This window comes from Echiichthys vipera (genome assembly GCF_963691815.1).
Source record: "Echiichthys vipera genome assembly, chromosome: 19".
Classification (NCBI taxonomy): Eukaryota; Metazoa; Chordata; class Actinopteri; order Perciformes; family Trachinidae; genus Echiichthys; species Echiichthys vipera.
The window spans coordinates 13,372,110-13,391,035 of record NC_139844.1 but is presented as its reverse complement, the minus strand read 5'-3'; the positions used below and the strand labels follow the sequence as shown (position 1 = coordinate 13,391,035).

Sequence of the window (18,926 nt, the reverse complement as noted above, 5' to 3'; positions counted from 1 at the left end):
CATCATTTTTATGCATAATACATGTTTGACACAGAACAATTATAAAAAAATATATAAAAAGCTATTCAGCATTTAGGTCGCCAATTTATTAAATTAAATAGTTTGAAAGGAATTGAATGATTTCAAACCGATACAGATCCTTTAGATTAGTCTGTTAATTGTCACCATGGTTCTTTGTAAGCAGGACCTTTGACGGTGTAAAAATTAATTTGACAAATGACTGTATGTAATTGTGACAGGAGAGGTGCAACAGTATGAGATCTTGACAGTCTCAAAATATATCAAGGTTTACACGGTTATCAGTTATTATGACGCTGAAAGGGATGAAAACAAGTGTTGAACAAACACTTTATTATAATTGAAACATTTTTATAAAATGTAAGTATGAGTAAAAAGTCTCTTGGAAAATAAACAAAATATATTTTTTATACTGTATATGAGCAAATTATATGGGAACCGTCAATTTTCGTAAGGGCCTGAATAGGATTTTTGAGGCTGACACGATACTGAGGGGAGAATGTACAGATTACCAATGTGGGAGCCAATGTAGTGAATCTTTGAGCGGGATTGATAATAGATCTTTTCTATGAGGATTGTGCACCCATTTTGCAACAGTATGACTACTAAAGGTGCTCAGAAGACTGCTTTCCTAAACAAATAACTTTATTAAAGAACATTTAACATTAGGAGAGAAACGATTTGCGAGCCTGAAAAGTTGTCCAGGAGGAAATGTGTTCAATGTATTAAATTAAGTGTTTTATTATTCCTGAAATCAAACTTGGTGTCTGAAACTTTAATACCTGTACATTTTCAACCAATTCTACAAATAAACACTGAGATACAGTTCCGTGTGTGTCAGTTGTCGACCATTTAAAAAAAAAAAATTAGATCTGAATGCCTCGTGAGGTTCACTCGGTATCTGTGTCTTTCAGCCGTTTTTGGAATCCATTTACACGTGCATGATGACTTATTGAGCATTATATAATGCATGTTACAACAAACTCGATCAATGAAGATGACGTTATGTTGAATGCACAACTAACTACAGTATTTCCATGAAGTGGAAAAAACAATACAGTGAAAACAACTGTGCAAACACCTGCCCACATACAAACATCTACACAATTTTAAACCAAATGTATTCAGTCAGGGTTCTACTGATGTCCTTTCACCTCTAAAATCACCTACACAGTGTTCACTGGAAGAGGAGTGCTGTGCAACACCATCACTAAAACAATACAAAAACATTGTTGTGCAAGTCACTGTGATGTTGGTTTTATAAGGATGTTGGTTCGAAAGTCACACGCTTTTGGAAATGTGCTGAATGAAAACCTTGGGATAAATATTTAGCATCAAGAGGCTACATGGAGCTACTCTGTGAGCATCGGCAGAACACTGCTGGTGCTGAGAGTCCGTTTCTACACCATATAAAAACATGCATACTGCCAACATTTTTAAAAGCTTTGCAACAGTCCAATTTTAGAGGAAGGCTGCTCTCTGCTGGACAGATGAGGTGATGCAGCTAACTAACAGCTAAGTCCCACACTCTGGACAAATATTACAATAACGATTCACAAATATATATATTTTTATCGGTCTGGTTGTTTTGGAGACCATCGCGTTTGTCTTTATTGCTAGTTTTTATTTATTTTTCATTGTTTTGATGATGCCTTATTTTTTTCTCCTCCTTTTTTGTCCAAGAAGCAGGTCTGTTTCGCCTTGAGTTGTGATGCATTTATTGTTTGTTTCTGTTTTTATTTGTGCAAACTAAAAAAATTGAAAGAACATTACATAATAAATGTAAATTCAACGCCCGTTAAGTAGCTTTGTCAATAGATGTCGAAGTACGAAAATTCCTGCTCAAAATAAATGTAGTAGACTATATGCTGTTTATTAACTATAATTGAGTAATTATGTTATACATCTAATCACAGAAGCAAAGTAAGAATAACATTAGTTCAGGTTTGAGTGCAACATGTGGCACATATGAGGGGAAACAATTTTGTTAATAAATACTAGTTGCAAAAGCCCATTTATATCATCACAGTTATAATGATAATAAAGACAGCCAAAACAGTACAAAACATCTACAAGAAGCACATAATCAGTTATTGATTGGCTCTAACTGTTAAGCTGTGGGTTCCTTACCTATTAACTCAGCGGGATTCTTCTCGATGAAGTGTTCACAGAGCCTGATGAACATCGCAGTCGTGTCTGTAGAAGGGCATTCTCCGTGGCTAAAACAAACAGGATGATACCGGTCTGAGTATATTACCACCGAGTCAACTGTGACTCACAATTAGTACTCATGACTGTTAATTTACTCGTACCCTTTACACTGAAGCTTCACATATTTTATGCCTTCTTTTTCAATGTCGTTGCGGTCATAAAAACGCGTGGTGTTCGTCAAATCCACAAGCAAACCCATTTTCACCTGTAGAACAACAAAACAACACATGAAACGTCGGCTTTTCAACTTCAAAAACGTCACCCAGGACTACGGCGCTACTTACTTTTAGACTTTTTAAATAGTTGGACAACATGCTTGGGTGAAACCTGTTCTCCTCGGCAACTTGGTCATCATACCTGGGACCCAACATCGTTTTCATTGGAAGAAATTTACCTGTGAGGGAAAATACAGGTAATGAATCAAAGCTGGTCAGTATAACACACATTATTTCTTTACAGAATTATGTTCTTTATCTAATTATTAAACTCTGCAAAGCCCAGTCTATTACATTCAGGGTTTCCCTCAGAAAAGTTGTTCGGTACGGTGGCAAGCGTCTTTTTTGACAGACAGACTGATAGCAGCATTAAGGTAGGGCACTACAGTTTCTGTGATAACAGAATCACGGACATAATCTTGAAGTTGAGAATTTTAAAATGTTATAAACACAGATTAAAAGTTGATTGGAAAGTCTATAAAGTATACATATATATTTAAATCTCTGATGCTTGGGCCTGTTACGGTGTCAACTTGGGCCTGGTGGGCCACAGAGGGAAACCCAGACACTGTAAAAATGTGTCAACAGTTTCCATGACTACCACACTTATAAAAAGCAGGTTAAGTGTAAATCCAGGCTTTTATCACGTTACATTATGGCATCACATCATGGGACACAAACAAACAGTCAAAGAACAGTTTGGTATCATACTTTAAAAATATATATTATATATAAAAGTCAGTCATTCTTTCATTTTAATGTACATAACTAAATTAGTAAATTTACACTTTCGAAAGGTAGGCTATATAATCACGTTTCCTTGAGAAAAGTCTTGTCGTATATCATCTGTAGAAATACTGTTTTTATTATGAATAATTTGGACAGACTGAAAATAATTTTGAAATTCAATTTTGACGGAAATACAGGTTGGCCGAGATTTTGAAAATGTACCTTTATGGCTGTGAAATTTTCCCTGTAGAATGAAAAGGTTGAAAAATCCGTGGCTTTAATTGATAACAACCACTTCACTACACAACACCATGCACACCATGCTAGAGCCACGGTTTGTTTTGACACGTGATGGTTCAACAGCGACGCCAGCCAACTCTGATGCACTTTGTTTCCAATGGAAAACAAATGAGCAAGATAGCCCCACAAACTTAACCATAGCCCAGAATTGAATTTGACTTATTAACTACAATCAGTCTGGTTATTGACAACCCCGTTAGCCACACAGGTGCCAGCCAAACAAAGCGCCCCCGAACAAGTGTCGCACCAAACTTCGTTTAAAAACATGGCAAAATAAGCGGATCTCGCTACAACTGGCAAATGCACCTAAAATTTAAACAAGGTCCGAGCTTCTGTAATTTATTAACATCATCCAGTAAAATCGGCATTCCAGTTCACACCAAATATCGCTTAGTTGTAAATACAATAACGTACATTTGGACCACAGGGCTCTCCAACGTCGCTGTGTTGTGATGCTAGCTTGTGCAATGCATGGATAACTGAAACTTAACAGAAATAGCTAAGTACTGATTATTATATATGGACGTTTGGAGAAATAAATAGCGGATAACAATTAAAAACGACGCCCAGTCATGTTTGACCATGCATCATGTTGTGCTATGAAATTACACCAAGCCAGCAGCATGTTGCACCTCGTCCATTAAGCTGGTTAATCTAACGTGTTGTTGTCTTTTCTCACCCGCCACAGGTTGTCCTCTTCTGGGACAACTCCGCCATCGAGGAGGGGGACCGGTGTGTGACATGTTCAGGAGAGGTCTTGTGCTGCACTTTTGATTTTAACTAAATCCTCTAGGCTGCGGTGTGTTGATGCTCCTCTCTCTCTCAGAAGGCGGTGATTCCCGGTTGTTTTTCACCCAAGCACCGCGGACTCAAGGCCCCTTTAGCTGCTGATTCAGGGGAATCATCCAGCAACTTCAAGCCCGGTCAACCTTATGACGGGCCGGCAGGTAAATTACAACAAACATAGGTTATTACGACCCACGGCCGATTAGCATCCCAAGAATTATGTTATCTTTTTAGTCTGTTTCAAGGAAATCGAGATAGTTAGCAATTAGCATCACGTCACTTCAGTCACCCAAACGAGTTAGCTAGCTAGAGCTAAACTAGCTAGCCTTCTTCTTCTTTTGCTTAATGAGTGTAGTTCAGACGACATCCCGCGCCATTCTGACACCTGCTGGTACATACGCGAAAGGACAACATTACAACATAAGTCATTCAGTGTCTTTAGGGGACAGAGATCTCAACAGGGGTCCAGACCATAGACATAAAGAGTAGACGCCTCATCGAACGTTGGGCCTATTGGCGCTGACGAGCGGTGGAGCCGCCATCTTGGCCCGGTCGCCCGCTCCACTCAGTGTAAGGACAGGACACGGTTCGGCGTATTTTAATATTCACAGTGGGATTAACAGTAATAGAATATTCTGATATATGATATATGTGATGTATGATCGGTGTTTTGCAAACACTATAAATATAAACACAACAAGAGAAATCATTTATAGAGTATTAATAGGCTATATTTCATACATGAATACATAAATCTCTCTCTCACTCACTCTCTCTCTTTCTCTCTCTCTCTCTAACACACACACACACACACACACACACACACACACACACACAAACACACACACACAAACACACGCACGCACACACACACACACACACACACACTCAGAGAAAATTAAAATACATATAAATCAAGAGTATCAATACAATTAGGTCAGAGAGAGAGATGACATTTTGGACACATCTAAATACAAGTCAAACAGACACACTTTCATTTAAAGCACTAAAAAAAACAAGAGCCGAACCCTATATGTTTATAAATATTCAGAAATGATCCATGCTCTGCCAGTCGCATAGTCGTGGTAGTGGAGAGGAGAGGGAGCGAGTGTGTGTGTGGTATAAAAATATATATAAAATTTAGTTAAATCGATCATTTTCACACTGTTTTGTTCTTGCACAGTTACCAATTTGAGTGTAGCTCTAATTGGTAAAGAAAGTGATGTTGTAGGAGTACTTTGTATAGTATCTAAAATGACTGTGTCCTTTGTTTTTAGGCAAGGTCTAATTATGTGAATGTCTTCTTTATTACATATTTTAATTATGTAGTAATTGTATTTAATGTGCAAACAAAAACACGGGGCATAGTTCAGTAATATCCATTTTAAATTATACAAACCATTTAAGATTTTTCCTTAGTTAAATAAATGTATGATTTTTTCAACTTCTGTGGTACAACTGAACTAAAAAAGCCTGGACTCATCAGCTCTGGTTTACAAACATGTGACGTTCGTGCTGCTTTAAGTGGAGATGTGGAGAACCAAGTAAAAATGTATGGAACATTTAGTTCAGCTGTGAGAATATCGGGCACAGAGTGGAAATACATGTTCACGCTTGCCTCGTAAATCTCTAATTCATTCTTTATAATAAACCCCACATCATGTTGCTCCTGTTTGATGAAACAGTTTAACAGCAAAGGATATTGATCCGATTCTGCCACTTCTCCTTTGATAGACTAAACTTTAAAAAAAAAAAGTGACATGACATGAAAAATGATCTCATAATTCATGTCAATGTCATGTTCAATATTTAAAAAAACAAAACTGAGAATATCTGAGGTGACCTGAGATTAACTGTCTCTGAAGTGTCTTCCTCTCATGAAACCACAGCACATCCTCCGCTGACCTACTGCTGGAAATGTGCAATCCATTTACACTAGACCACATGTACGACAACCCCTCTCCTCCCTGCTTCTCCTTTCATATCTACACAGGCACACACACACACACACAGGCTTGCACACACACATCTGGCCGGGGGGTAAATTAACTAAGATTCCCACAGAGGCTAATCTCCATGCCTCTACTGTGACAAGATAATAATAATAAAATAAGGGACAGCAGCTCCTCTGGCAGCTAAATATGTATCTACCTGCCACAGCCTGAGGGACTCACTATAACATTCAAAAATGCATGGATTTATGTATAATTGTTTAAAATTGTACTGTACCGTACTGATTATGAATTGTAATATTGTAATATTAGATTAGAGCAGGAATACGCTGCACAGTGCTCTGGCATCTTGTTCCTTCTGCTGCTCAACTCATAGGCTCAACGAGTCACTCATAGAACTAATCTGGTAGAATGACCGGTCCAAGATGGCGGCCGCATTTCTCGCGGCCCAACGTTCGATGCGGCATCTACTCTTTATATGTCTATGGTCCAGACCCCCAGAGTTACTGCAGGGGGTCAGCCAGATTCTTTGATAATCTTTCCAACGTTTTCTTTTTCAAAAATATGTCTAAAAAAATATACATTTACATGCATGCAACGTGTTATTACAAAGATGGTCATCCTGTATTGTATTTTTTTATACCTCTCTTGTGTTTTTGTAAGGTGCTGGAAATTCAATATCCTTGCAGGAGTCATCCCAAAGAGATCACTAAAGAGAGGTTTATTTGTGAAAAACTAAATACATACATTTACACAACCTTGATGATAGGTTTACTGGCTTAGCAAGGTAGTCACTAAGGTAGTTAGTAAGGTAGCCATGTACAGATACAAGTGAGCTGAAGGATTCAATGTGCCTTCCAAATGTATGTTTAACATTAACATATGATGTATACAAATATGAATAGATCATTGTAATATCTTAGTATTGTATGCACCATAAAAAGCTGTGTGTAGGCTTTAGGCGGCCCTAGCTGTTAGGCCCAGTTTAATATGCAACTCAGTTTAATACAATATTTGTAGTAGGGGCTCCCTGCTTCATCTGTTCTTTCAGCTAAGGGGTCCTTTGGCCCAAAAATGTTGAAGACCCGTGTTTTAGGATCATCCACCTGTATTATCCCTCCGAAGTCTTTCATATAAAAATAATAAAAAATAATAACTGTGGAATATTTATTGATTTATTTTATCAATCAATAATATCGCCAATTACTCCTCTGTTAAAGCCAGTTAACAGACAGTACTTTATAACCAATCTGATCTTATTGTTAGTAAAAAGGCACTTCCACCATTGAAAAATCTAATCACAGGTAATAGCCTATCCTTTATTACTATATATTAAGTAACACAACAGTGTGTAAAACACTAAATGTATGTGCTTAATTTTATATTTTTATTCAATATTCTTATCCATTGACGATTTTTCTGCTTCAAAACCCCTGATCATGCTTTTTTTGTTGTTGTTGTTGTTACATGTTCAATAAAAGATAAATTATTAAATGCATGCCAGTTTCCAAACATATTTAACTTGGTGAATGTTTATTAAATGTTGCAGTGTTCTTTGCTAATTAATAAAGATTGAACGATTTGACAAATGTCATAAATAAAAATGTAATTAAGTATGCGATAATGCACTGGATTACGTCTGTAAACAGCTTCATTGCAGTTCTGAAGTCATTTGTGCCCCATTTTATACAAAAAGAACTGTTCTATCTCAGGCACATTTATAAATGCTACACTATTAAGCAGCTTATGTAAATGACATGTCATTGTTAAGTTTCATGCCAAGTTGTACTGAAAAAAATGCACATGTGAGTGTAAAGCAAGCAGTTTACTCTTGTTTAAACAGGTGCAGATATAACAAATAGGAAACATATTATAATACATCATGTTATGGATTTTACAACTAAATATCATTCTCACAGTTTACATAAATCCTCAGCATGCTATAAATGGAAAAACCTGTGCTTTGTGATATAATAAAATACAGTCTGTACACATATATACATATTTGTCTCATCATTTCAACCGCATTTCTATTACGAGCTCTTAATGGTCCATGATTTTTTTTACCATGAATAAAAATGCAATTCCTTTCAATCCCTTTTTGCATTAAATGAGACCAAAAAATGTTGCTAGGTGGCTATACAGTCATCTCCATTTAATTCTCTGCAAAACACATCAATTTGACTCGATAAAGCAGCGAGTGCACACATTCTGTCAGTTAAATAATACATGTTTGTATCAATGATGAATAGACAGTAACACAATGTACTTTTATTTACATAACATTGCATTTTATGATAGAATTATGACCTTTTGTTATCTATTAGTGATATAAGATAATCTTTACTTTCACACACAATCATGGAAGTCTTTGGCAAGATTAAACCACGTCTGCTCACTGACTCATCGTGATTCCATTTCCCTCACCTGCCCTGGCCTTGTTCAAACATGTCCAAAGTGACGTAAACTGTCATCGGTGTTGTTTTTTCTGGCTGTTTCACTGGAATACGCTTACTGTGTTTACCGGACCTTGGGGCAGGACTTTCCACACAAGTCTGACTTCGATAAGGGCTCAACTGGCCGTTCTCTGAAGGAAGCAGTGCTGTGAAATCATCAGGAGAAGATGTCTCTGGAGGTTCGACTGGGTCTTTGTTCTGTACGTCTGGCGCCAGAACCGTGGATGGGTCAACGTATTCCTCTGTCTGGTCACTGGCTGAGTTACCATTGCAGTCTGTAGCTAGCAGAGAGGTGGGCGTTCTCTGTGTTTCCATTGTGTAAACCCTGTCACAGTGGCTTTCAGATGGATCGTTGAATGGTTGAAATGGGCAAATTCCCTACGGACATATCCACACACACACACACACACACACACACACACACACACACACACACACACATACACATACACATACACATACACATACACATACACATACATATACACATACACACACACACAGAGAAAGTCCATTATTCAGGAGATAAAACCTTGGTTAGAGAATCATGACAGTGATCTCTCCATCCGACCTGCATGTCTCCCCCTCCCTCTCTTACCTCATTTCCTGTCTGTCCTATATAATAAAAGGCTTGAAAACTGCCAAAAAAATAATCTTTAAAAAAAGGAAGATACAAAGCAGTGAAAATAGCTGATGTGATTTTTGATGAACGGCTTGACTCATGAGGTTTCTGGAAGTTAAAATCTATGGCCCTGACCATGGCTCTGAAACCTCAGTTGCCTAACTGTGCTGTATTTTGATAAGTCCATGGCACTGTCTGTATTTTTATCTCTAAACCCTGCCCCTCTGGGTGTGTGGGTGACTGAGTTCACCTCTTGAGATCTTGGTGCTGGCCACAATGCCACAGAACTGAGGCCAGGGTTAGGCACCAACTTCTCCCGGAATTTCTTCCACCTAAAAAGCAGATTGTAAGCATTATTAGGACACAATTTTTTAATATACTGTGGGTGTAAATGTGAAGATTATTCTCTTTATGACCACAAGATGTAGTAGAATATGGTCTTTCTTACTGCTGACATGGAAAGGTCCTTGGTTCAGTCAGTGTCTTTATTTGACATCAAATCAGTGACAATAAAATACTGAAACTTACCGAGCAGCACAGAATAAACCAAGAGTTAACACAAGAAGTATAATGATGCTTCCGCAGACACTGACTGCTGGGATGAGCCCCCGACCTAATGAAGAAAGAATACGTTTGTTTTGATTCATTTGCACAAAAACATGACGCGCCTCCCCACAACTGTATGTGATGCATGCAGTGTATTACTGCACAAAACATTTTCTTCTCACTGATTGGATAAGCATGATCATTTATGATGTAGTAGCTATAAAACAGTGCATGGAGTTTATGACATCTGAGTTACTTAAGATATTGTTTGAGTAATGTAGGTTATGATGGTGGCGGTGGTGATCAGTCACAGCACATGCAGCTGATAATATGACATATATTTGACATTTGTGATGACATACTGGTTTACAACCCCCAAGCACATATTTAAATAATAAATAGTACTTTTATTTCACACTCGCTTCATGTCTGTCTTTATTCTGCCTATATCTCACAGTACTGGGCATGAGATACTGGTTGTAGGTTGTTGTGGCAGCTGTTGTGAGCCAGATTTGGGCTTGATTAAAACAAGACTTTTCCTGAACAACGGCTACTGTGGCCACAAGTGACAATAACAGTACAGAATAATGGTAAATGGTGAAACATAGTGTAACAATAGTACAAGTAGAGCGGAGAATTGACTCACTATAAGCCCCTATAAGCCACTATAAGCTACTGGCTGTACCAGACGAAGTTAGGCTATAGCAGCAAAACCTTTCAGTGTACTGAACTGAGCAAGGTTATGACTTCTTTGCTAATGAATGAAATTTTCTGTTTACGAGCAGGTGCTATTTTATCTTTAAAACTCTCTTTCAGAAAAGGCGGCTGGAGTGAGCATTTAAGCAGGCTGTACTTTCCACATGACATGCCAAAGCATGCAAGCAACAGAACTGATGCATCCGTCTGTAATTACTGTCCTGAAAAGCTCGTGCTCAACAAGATATTCTATGAGTTGTTTACCAAGGTAAACTCTGACTAACCCCCCTGGGCTCACCCTGACTTGCCAGAACAATCTGAAGGTGGATACATTTAAACACTTCATCACGTCATGGTTCGCGATGCGGTGCTACGAAGATCTGGCCTTTTTTGCCTGTATTTAATATTACAGATTACTAATGACATGCAGCAGAGGCCTGGGCCTTTATATATGGGGCACACACTCTACCAGTTGAGCTAACAGGGCGGCCCCTTTGCATCTAAATTTCTCCATTTCTAAATGCCTATTCCCCTGGACAGTGGTGAAGAATTCTTGCTCATGAATATGTTCAGGATTGCCACATTATTACTGTTATGTTGTGTTGGTGTTACAGCAGGGGGTACAAGTGTTGGCCTAAATCATATGGACTATTAACCTTGTCACCCTGCTGCTAGTTCGAAGGCTGCAGTTGTGCTCACAGAACCAGAGCAAAAATGTGTGTACAACTTGTGTCCCTTACAGATTACTCACCAAATCTTTTGGTTTTAAAGAGCGTCTCGCTGCTTTTGGTAGTTCCAGAAAGAGCTGTGGCCATGACATAGACACTGTACTGGGTGTCTGGATTTAGATCTTTCAAAGAGATGTACTGCTCTGTGCCGTCTACAGTAACATCTAGAAGAAAACCAAATGCCATTAAAAAAAGGAGGAGGAAATTCAATGAATATCTTCAACTCAAACTTCAAGCTCATCCGAGGTGGACCTACTGAGCTGTGGTCCTTCCTGCATGCTGTAGAAGACGGTGTAGTTGACAATCACACCACTACACACCTCCTGTGACTTCACATTCCAGCTCACAACGGCACTTTTGTCATTAGCCTGAACTTGGATAGTGACATTTCCCGGATCTGTAGAATGTTTTCAAAATCAGACTGCTTAAACTATAAAAAAAATACTTAAGAATCATTAACATGAATTTGAATGACGTACCTCCTACTCTGGAGCAGATCTGGAGGGCCTGTGCGCCATGACCTGTCTTGTCATCAAAGAGGGGAGTTACCGTAATATTATATGGCTTCTTATCCAGGAGGTCTGTCAGGAGGAAAATGAAATGTCTTGACAACAATTGAATAAACTGTGACATGTTGTACGGACATTAAGGTCATGTAATGAAATATTTCCCATTCTTTGTATGACATTCCCGTCAACCTCAAATGTGTTCTGTGTTTGTGTGTTCTGTGTTTGTGAAATAGTTGTGTCAAGGATGGAAAAATAGAGCTGAGAGAGTTCAAACACGTGTGAATGTTGGAATTCTTGGTTTGGGAAAATTCCCAAATGGTCGGTCACAGGCTCCTCCTAATCCATAATCGGAAAGATGCAGAGGATTTTTTGAGGCTATCTGACAATCAGTTCTGAGGCGTTTACAGGTAGGGTAAGTCACATTATGTTGTTTGATTAAAGTAAATGAAGTGGGAAAGCAGCAGAGCACACTGTAACATATTCTTTGAAAACTTCACTTGATGATCTCACAATGATGTTTAAATGCATTAGAGCGTAGCTTTCCACCAGTGAATCCATTAGTGGCCGCACCCAGACGATGAAAGATAAGAAACAGATTGAGCTCATGGTCAAAAAAAAATCATAGCCCATAAATGAGCATGGGTTTGATGATGACTCAGACTCAGATGATGATGGATTACTGTAATGCTAAAACCCATAGAGTGTTTATCCAACATCGATCCACCATTTCATGTTCTCTAACCTACCAGACAGTGTTGCGTTCGTGTATTTGCTTTCCTTCCAATAGTACTGATTTCCATCATGGGTCCAGTCGATCATGTAACATCTCACAGGCTGAACACTTTTCCAGCTGACCACAATAACGCCTTCAAGGGCCGAGGTCTGGATGTCGGTAACTTGAGGGAGGCCTGTCAAGTGAAATCAAGTGAGAAAGCAAAATTGCCTCATACCAAATCACAAACATGCATCAGGGCAAAGCACTGTCCCATTAAAAATGAAGCAATATGATCCATTGTGGTTACCCATTAAAAAACGCCAAATCAATATCATTAACTCACTCTCTCCGATGGCTGGAACATACACAGAGTCGTCTACGAGCAGGGCTTCATTATGGACTGTGAGATTTATTCTGTGTGCATCTTGGTTTACATCAACATCACAAGTTGACCTTCCACACAAAGTATCCATATCATTTATTCCAGATGTGTGTTCCTTGTAGGGAGTCTGTTTGAGTGTGTAGGTAAATGTGTCCTGGCATGTTGAAGGAATCTCCTGCGTAGACAGATTGAACAACTTGAGAAGCTGCATTTTGAGTTTGAAAATGAGGGAAGTTCATTTTGAAGGGAGGCTTCCTTACCTTCCACATGGCATGAACTTTCCTAACTCCGTTTTTCTGTGGTTCAGCTACCTTCCTCCACAGCCGCAGCTTGACATCATTCTCTGTGAAGGGTAAAATATATGATCAAAACTGGAATACACATACAGAAATATGGTGATACTGCAATGTGATAACTAAGTTAGCTAAAACATTTATAAGGGAAAAGGAGAGAACACAGTCAGCCTTCACATACTTTTAAACTATAAATCCTCAACTCTTTGGAATGAGTTACCTGGCGTTTCAGGTTCAGTTCAGTTCTCTGGAGCCAATTAAACTCATTGTTTGTTTTAAAATATGTCACACACACACACACACACACACACACACACACACACACACACACACACACACACACACACACACACACACACACACACACACACACACACACACACACACACACACACACACACACACACACACACACACACACACACACACACACACACACACACACACACACACACACACACACACACACACAGATGTAACATTGTAGATGTTTCTTAAGATATTCTCATTCAAGTCCCAACCTGCAACTGAAATATCTAGGATCTGTTTTCCAGCAATAGTGTTTTTTTCCCTTATTTTTTTATCTTGCACCATTTCTGCACAAGTTTGTAATTAAATATGTTTGGTATATTTATACTGTCTACAAATATGTCATTTTTTAATTTAGTTTGTTGAGCGTAAAATCTGGAGAATTACTGCAGCTTTAAATGAAATGATTGGTTGTAAGCTTTGAGACAAACTAAATTATCTGGACAACACATTTTCCTGTAAACTGAAAATCACTGTATGAACATCTTGAAGTTGTTATGAATGTTTGATCCTTGATATTCATGAAAGCAGATAAACAGTGTTACATGTACCAAATTATTGTCTTAGTATCTTTACAATTGCTATAGATAAAACAATAATATATCATTTAGTAAGATGTTTTTTAAAAGTGTGTGGTGATTTAGTAGCCTGCTTTTAGGAGTTCCGATGCAAGTTGTTCCAACATTGTTCTTACTATTTAAGCGGGTCATAACTGTCTTCTCCTCGCTCCAGTCGCTCCAGGGGGCCTTGTCTAAAGCACAGCGGACTGAAAATGTGTAGTTGCTGCAGGATTCCACTTCCTCAATGGTCACCTGCCCTGTCTTGTGCCATTCCTTTAGAGTCTTATTGAGCACTAACTGGGAGAAACAAAAATGATCTCTCCGTTAGAAACATCCATTAAAATTCCTGTGAAGTCCCAAGAGTCCAAAGCTGAAACACAGCTGTGAAAAATGTGTCTCTTACCTCTGGAGCTCTTTCATAGATAGCCTGGAACAGAAGGGCAGACGGAAACAGTTTTATTCATCATGAAGGAGAATCCCCCCCAAAAAAACATAAGAATCAGAAACAGCTTTACAAGTTTTCACTCGTGGTCGACTGATATGGGTTTTTCAATGGCCAATTCTGCTGTTTAGAGAGCCGGGCGTTTCACAGTTGTAAACGGTCTAAATGTGTCCCAGTTTATTTCCTGTTGCAGTGAATGTGAATGACATTGACTGACAGGAAGTTAACAAGGACCCAGGCAGGTCTATAGAAACCCCTACTGCCACAGCTCAACAGCAACTGCAGCTTAACTGAAATCAGGATTTAAGCAGCGGCGGTTGAAGGGAGAGCTATGGCGTCTTGAGAAACAAAATGTTCCACTTTGCGTGTGCACAATTCTATTTTAACATTTCCTGACATTGTAGGCCAAATGTCTACTACGGAACAATCGCTGGTTTGCTGGTGCCCGATGTTATATATATATATGTTTCTATCGTTTGAGGTACTATCCTATTTTTCCCATTCTTTATGTTAGATTCCACTATTAGTAGTTCCTATGGATCATTTTTCTATCTAGGGAGGTTTTTTTTTAATTTGCCCTGTTTGTTCATAGATATGTAATCCAATTGCGGGCACAAAGCAGCAACTGGATTTCTGCAAGAAGCAGCCCATGTAAATATTGCTTGGTGATATTTAATCTCCAATACTACGGCAACCCGTTGGAATGTTTCGTCCTTTTGGGGGGATAGAAAACAGATGATCCTGTAGATATCAATGCAATTTGACGTGTGTTTGGATTATTACCAGCTGTGATAGCAATGCTGGTAATGTTTTCACCTTGTGAGTTTATGTGAGAGAGTGTGTGTGTGTTTTTGTGTGTGTGTGTGTGTGTGTGTTGGTGTGTGTGTGTGTGTGTGAGTGTGTGTGTGTGTGTGTGTGTGTGTGTGTGTGTGTGTGTGTGTGTGTGTGTGTGTGTGTGTGTGTGTGTGTGTGTGTGTGTGAGTGTGTGTGTGTGTGTGTGTGTGTGAGTGTGTGTGTGTGTGTGTGTGTGTGTCATAGTGGTAAAAGTTAGCCAGTTAAGTTTGTATGTATTTATTTATGGCTGTCCTTGATGAAAGAAATTCTTTGATTTGTAGATTCTATTGACAGATCAGGAAAAAGTGTAGTTCGCTGAAAAGTATCATGCAAAACCACCACTTTAAATCATGTGTTTACCATATATGCGCTCATAAGTTTCTTGGAAAAGTCTTTCAGCATGAAAAAAAGCATAAAAAATAATTAACACCAAAACGACCAACTAGTAGACTAATTGACTAAGCAGCCCTACATTGATTTCATGATAAACAAATGATTGTTTACAGACAATGCTTTTGTACACTTGCATGAACCTGAGTGTTTGTGATATCTTGATAAATTAAGGTTGACTATGATGCTCTTTCAGTTTCCCCCTGTCTACATGGATCAATTACCCAACATGGTGGGCGGATATTGCTTATCTAAACATCTACATTTGATTCAATCACCAGGAATAGTAAGTATTGTCTGTGAGTCTGTAAATAACCAACCTGCTAATAGCCAAACGCTTTGATTTCGTCTATGTTTGACTCTGATGCGTACTGTGCTGTACCAGTGAGATTATTGCATTTTATTCCATGCTGTCTTCACAGTTGCTTCCAGGAAATACTTCAGATGCATTTAGGTGATCAAAGAGGGACGTACCTTGCTATAATTGACTTGACAGTGACACTCTCTTGAGTAACTTTTCGGTTCCCACTTGACCAACAGATGATCAGAGAAGGCAGTTACAGTTACCTTCGGACGGATAAGTTTCACTGGGGGAACATGATTATGACATCACAATGCAGAAATGTACAATGGTGAACCACAAAGAGTAAGAAATCAATTTTTTCTGCAAAATTTGCTCTATGTTACTTACACATGTGATATGGGTGAAATTCAGAAGGGTCGGAGTCAACTTTCCAATAAGCAGTTTTAGCTCTCACAGTAATAGTTATATTCTCCACCATGTATATTTGATCATAGATATTTTCAGCTGTGCAGTTTGTTTCATGTGACTGTGACTTGCAGATTTCACTCTGGGAAGGTTTTAACGAAGACGCACTGAAAGAAACATATGTTTTATATTGAGTAGATAATTCAACAAGACCAAGAATGCACTGGTTCATACACAAAAGGGAGAAAATAGGACACCCACCGCAGTACACTGTAGTTTACTTCTAATGAAGGATTAATCTGATGCTCCCATTTGCATGTGAACAGGTCTGGGAAAAGTCCCTCTGTCTGATTTTTATTATACAATATGCATGCTATTTTGTTGGGTTTGGCTGTAAAAAAGGAAAGAAAAAGAAAGTCAGCAATGCAATATCTTTCATCCACAGCTATAATCAACTGTTAGAATAATAAGTACCAGAGATACTTCTTACAGTACGTTCTGATGGTGGTGCCTCCGAGGACTTGGTGAGTATCTGCACTGTGGCACTGCAGTGTAGCACTTTGGTGAGTGAAGTTCCTCAGTGACAGGACTGTGTGTGAGGAGTTGATGGTGTTTGACAGACTTTCGTCTAACCGTCTGTTGTTCAGTGTCCAGAAGATTTTGCCATGGACACATGAAGTCTGGCACACTATATCGGTATTTGATCCCATTTCAATGTATTGATCTTTAGGGACAACGTTGCAGGTGTTGTCATGCTGGCCTGCGGGAAATGATCGAGTTATTTAACTTTTCAGAATCGAAATTAAATTTTAGGGAATACGCTTTGCAGTTTCTTGTCGAGAGTTAGATGAGAAGATGGATACTACTTTTGTGTCTGTGTGGCAAATATGCAGCCATAATTGAGTTTAGTTTATTTTGAACTACAATAACGTGTGATATCATATCTTGAACAACATGCAAATAGCTAAATAAATATTACACATCTGAAAAGGAATTAGAAGATGTTTTCACTTATCTGGTCCTGGGAAAAAAAAACCTGTAAAATTCCTCAAAACGACTGTATCTCTGAACCAGCTACTTAACCAAATCACACACATTTAGGCTGTTTGTGATCTTCCTTTGATAACGAATGTAATATTTCTCTCTTCCATTCACCGAGGCCTGTGTCACACTTTGAAAACATCTGTCTTTGGGGGGAATGTACACAGAATAATCACAGTGATATAATGTTATTATCTTCTCGTCATGCACTCAAAGTGAGCCGAGAGGCGTCCATGTCCATGGTGGTGGCAAAGGCGGTGCATACTTAAATGGTGCGTGTGTTTACATATTCAGTGGGGGAAGAAGTACTCAGATTCTTACTAAGTAAGTAAAAATAGCAATAAAATGATGTAGAAATACTCTACTATAAATGCCTTTTCAATTAAGTAAAAGTGCAAAAGTACTACATATTATGCAGAATGGTTCCTTCCACAATCATATTATTATATAATTGTTATACCATTGTTAAAATGAAATTAATAATTTTAACAAATAATAAAACCTGTGGGGTTACGTCATAATGTATTTGTTAATTATATTTTGTATTACAAATCCGAATCTGCAGTAACAGTAATAAGAGCTGTCAAATAATATAGTGAGAATAAAAACTATAAAATTCCCTCAGAAATGATGTGGAGTATATGTATAAAGCAGCATAAAGTAGAAATACTCAGAGCACATGTACAGTAGAACAGTACTTGAGTAAAGGTACTTAGTTACTTTACACCACTGACCGTATTCTTTAGGTTCATATCTGGTAGCTAACATGAGCATGAAAGTATTTCTCAATCTCAAGTTAGATCTGTGGTTATTTTAATGAATATACTCTTCAATGAGAATAATGACTTGTGAATTAACGTATGAGAAATATTGTAGATTTGACTGCAGTTGGTGGTAGTTTTCAGGGACTTTAAGGCCCATCTATAATTGTAAATAAAATAATAAGAATACTAATATATTGTATTATTATTCTAGAAATGCTGTTTTTATTTGTATCTATTAGATTCCTATTCAGATTAATTTATTGTCAATTAGATTTGCATAAAATGGAAATGTGTCTTTGGCACTGGCATGACAAGACAATATCCATCATACACAACAAAACACAATTATTATGCCTCTTAAATCTTTCTTAAAATGGTAATTTTAACCCCAGTGAACATTATGTAATGAAACCAAAACAAACTCATCATTTCCCTTAAATCCAACAACAGTCAGCTTCTGTGCATTTTAACATTATGCTTTAACTTCCACAAGAAATATCAGATATAAGAGGTTTCCTTACCGTTACAAATGGAGAATACAGCCAGGGTGAATACGGCTGGAAAGAAATACATTTCTTTTGTCCCATTACAAGAAAGAAAGAAAGAAATCGCCTTTCAGAATACTTTTAGAGATGTGAGATAATCAGGTGCGCAAGATAAAAACAAGTAAAATTGCCTTTACTATTTCTGATAATGCCAACTGTACACCACACCACATT

At 38.1% G+C, this 18,926-nt stretch overlaps 2 protein-coding genes across 2 annotated transcripts in view; both read right to left on the bottom strand.

The window, feature by feature from the left end:
* rngtt (RNA guanylyltransferase and 5'-phosphatase) overlaps positions 1 to 4,551 on the bottom strand; it is an 87,687-nt gene extending 83,136 nt beyond the window's left edge. Inside the window, exons 1-4 of the mRNA XM_083933624.1 lie at positions 4,153 to 4,551; positions 2,514 to 2,623; positions 2,331 to 2,434; positions 2,149 to 2,237 (exon numbers count right to left, since the gene is read on the bottom strand). Coding sequence (XP_083789750.1) covers positions 2,149 to 2,237; positions 2,331 to 2,434; positions 2,514 to 2,623; positions 4,153 to 4,216 — 367 coding nt within the window. The 5' untranslated portion in view covers positions 4,217 to 4,551. The remainder of the gene's footprint in view (positions 1 to 2,148; positions 2,238 to 2,330; positions 2,435 to 2,513; positions 2,624 to 4,152) is intronic.
* Positions 4,552 to 7,855: 3,304 nt separating this feature from the next.
* Positions 7,856 to 18,924, bottom strand: LOC310961894 (interleukin-6 receptor subunit beta-like). The gene is made up of 16 exons (XM_083934189.1): positions 18,729 to 18,924; positions 16,893 to 17,162; positions 16,664 to 16,793; positions 16,385 to 16,569; positions 16,168 to 16,280; positions 14,431 to 14,454; positions 14,162 to 14,324; positions 13,126 to 13,208; positions 12,827 to 13,040; positions 12,515 to 12,676; positions 11,739 to 11,840; positions 11,516 to 11,656; positions 11,283 to 11,423; positions 9,818 to 9,902; positions 9,540 to 9,621; positions 7,856 to 9,045 (listed from the first exon to the last, which is right to left on the bottom strand). Exons 1-16 carry the CDS (start codon positions 18,778 to 18,780, stop codon positions 8,635 to 8,637), a joined length of 2,358 nt encoding a protein of 785 aa, XP_083790315.1. The 5' UTR covers positions 18,781 to 18,924; the 3' UTR covers positions 7,856 to 8,634.
* Between the last annotated feature and the right edge of the window lie 2 nt (positions 18,925 to 18,926).

What these genes read in the sequence shown, in the direction of transcription:
- LOC310961894 (XM_083934189.1), bottom strand. Translation starts at nt 18,780, where the DNA reads ATGTATTTCTTTCCAGCCGTATTCACCCTGGCTGTATTCTCCATTTGT. An exon ending in TGTATTCTCCATTTGTAACG is followed by an intron (nt 17,163 to 18,728) that starts GTAAGGAAACCT and finishes CATTTCCCGCAG; the next exon opens with GCCAGCATGACAACACCTGC. An exon ending in AAGTTCATGCCATGTGGAAG is followed by an intron (nt 13,041 to 13,125) that starts GTAAGGAAGCCT and finishes CTGTCTACGCAG; the next exon opens with GAGATTCCTTCAACATGCCA.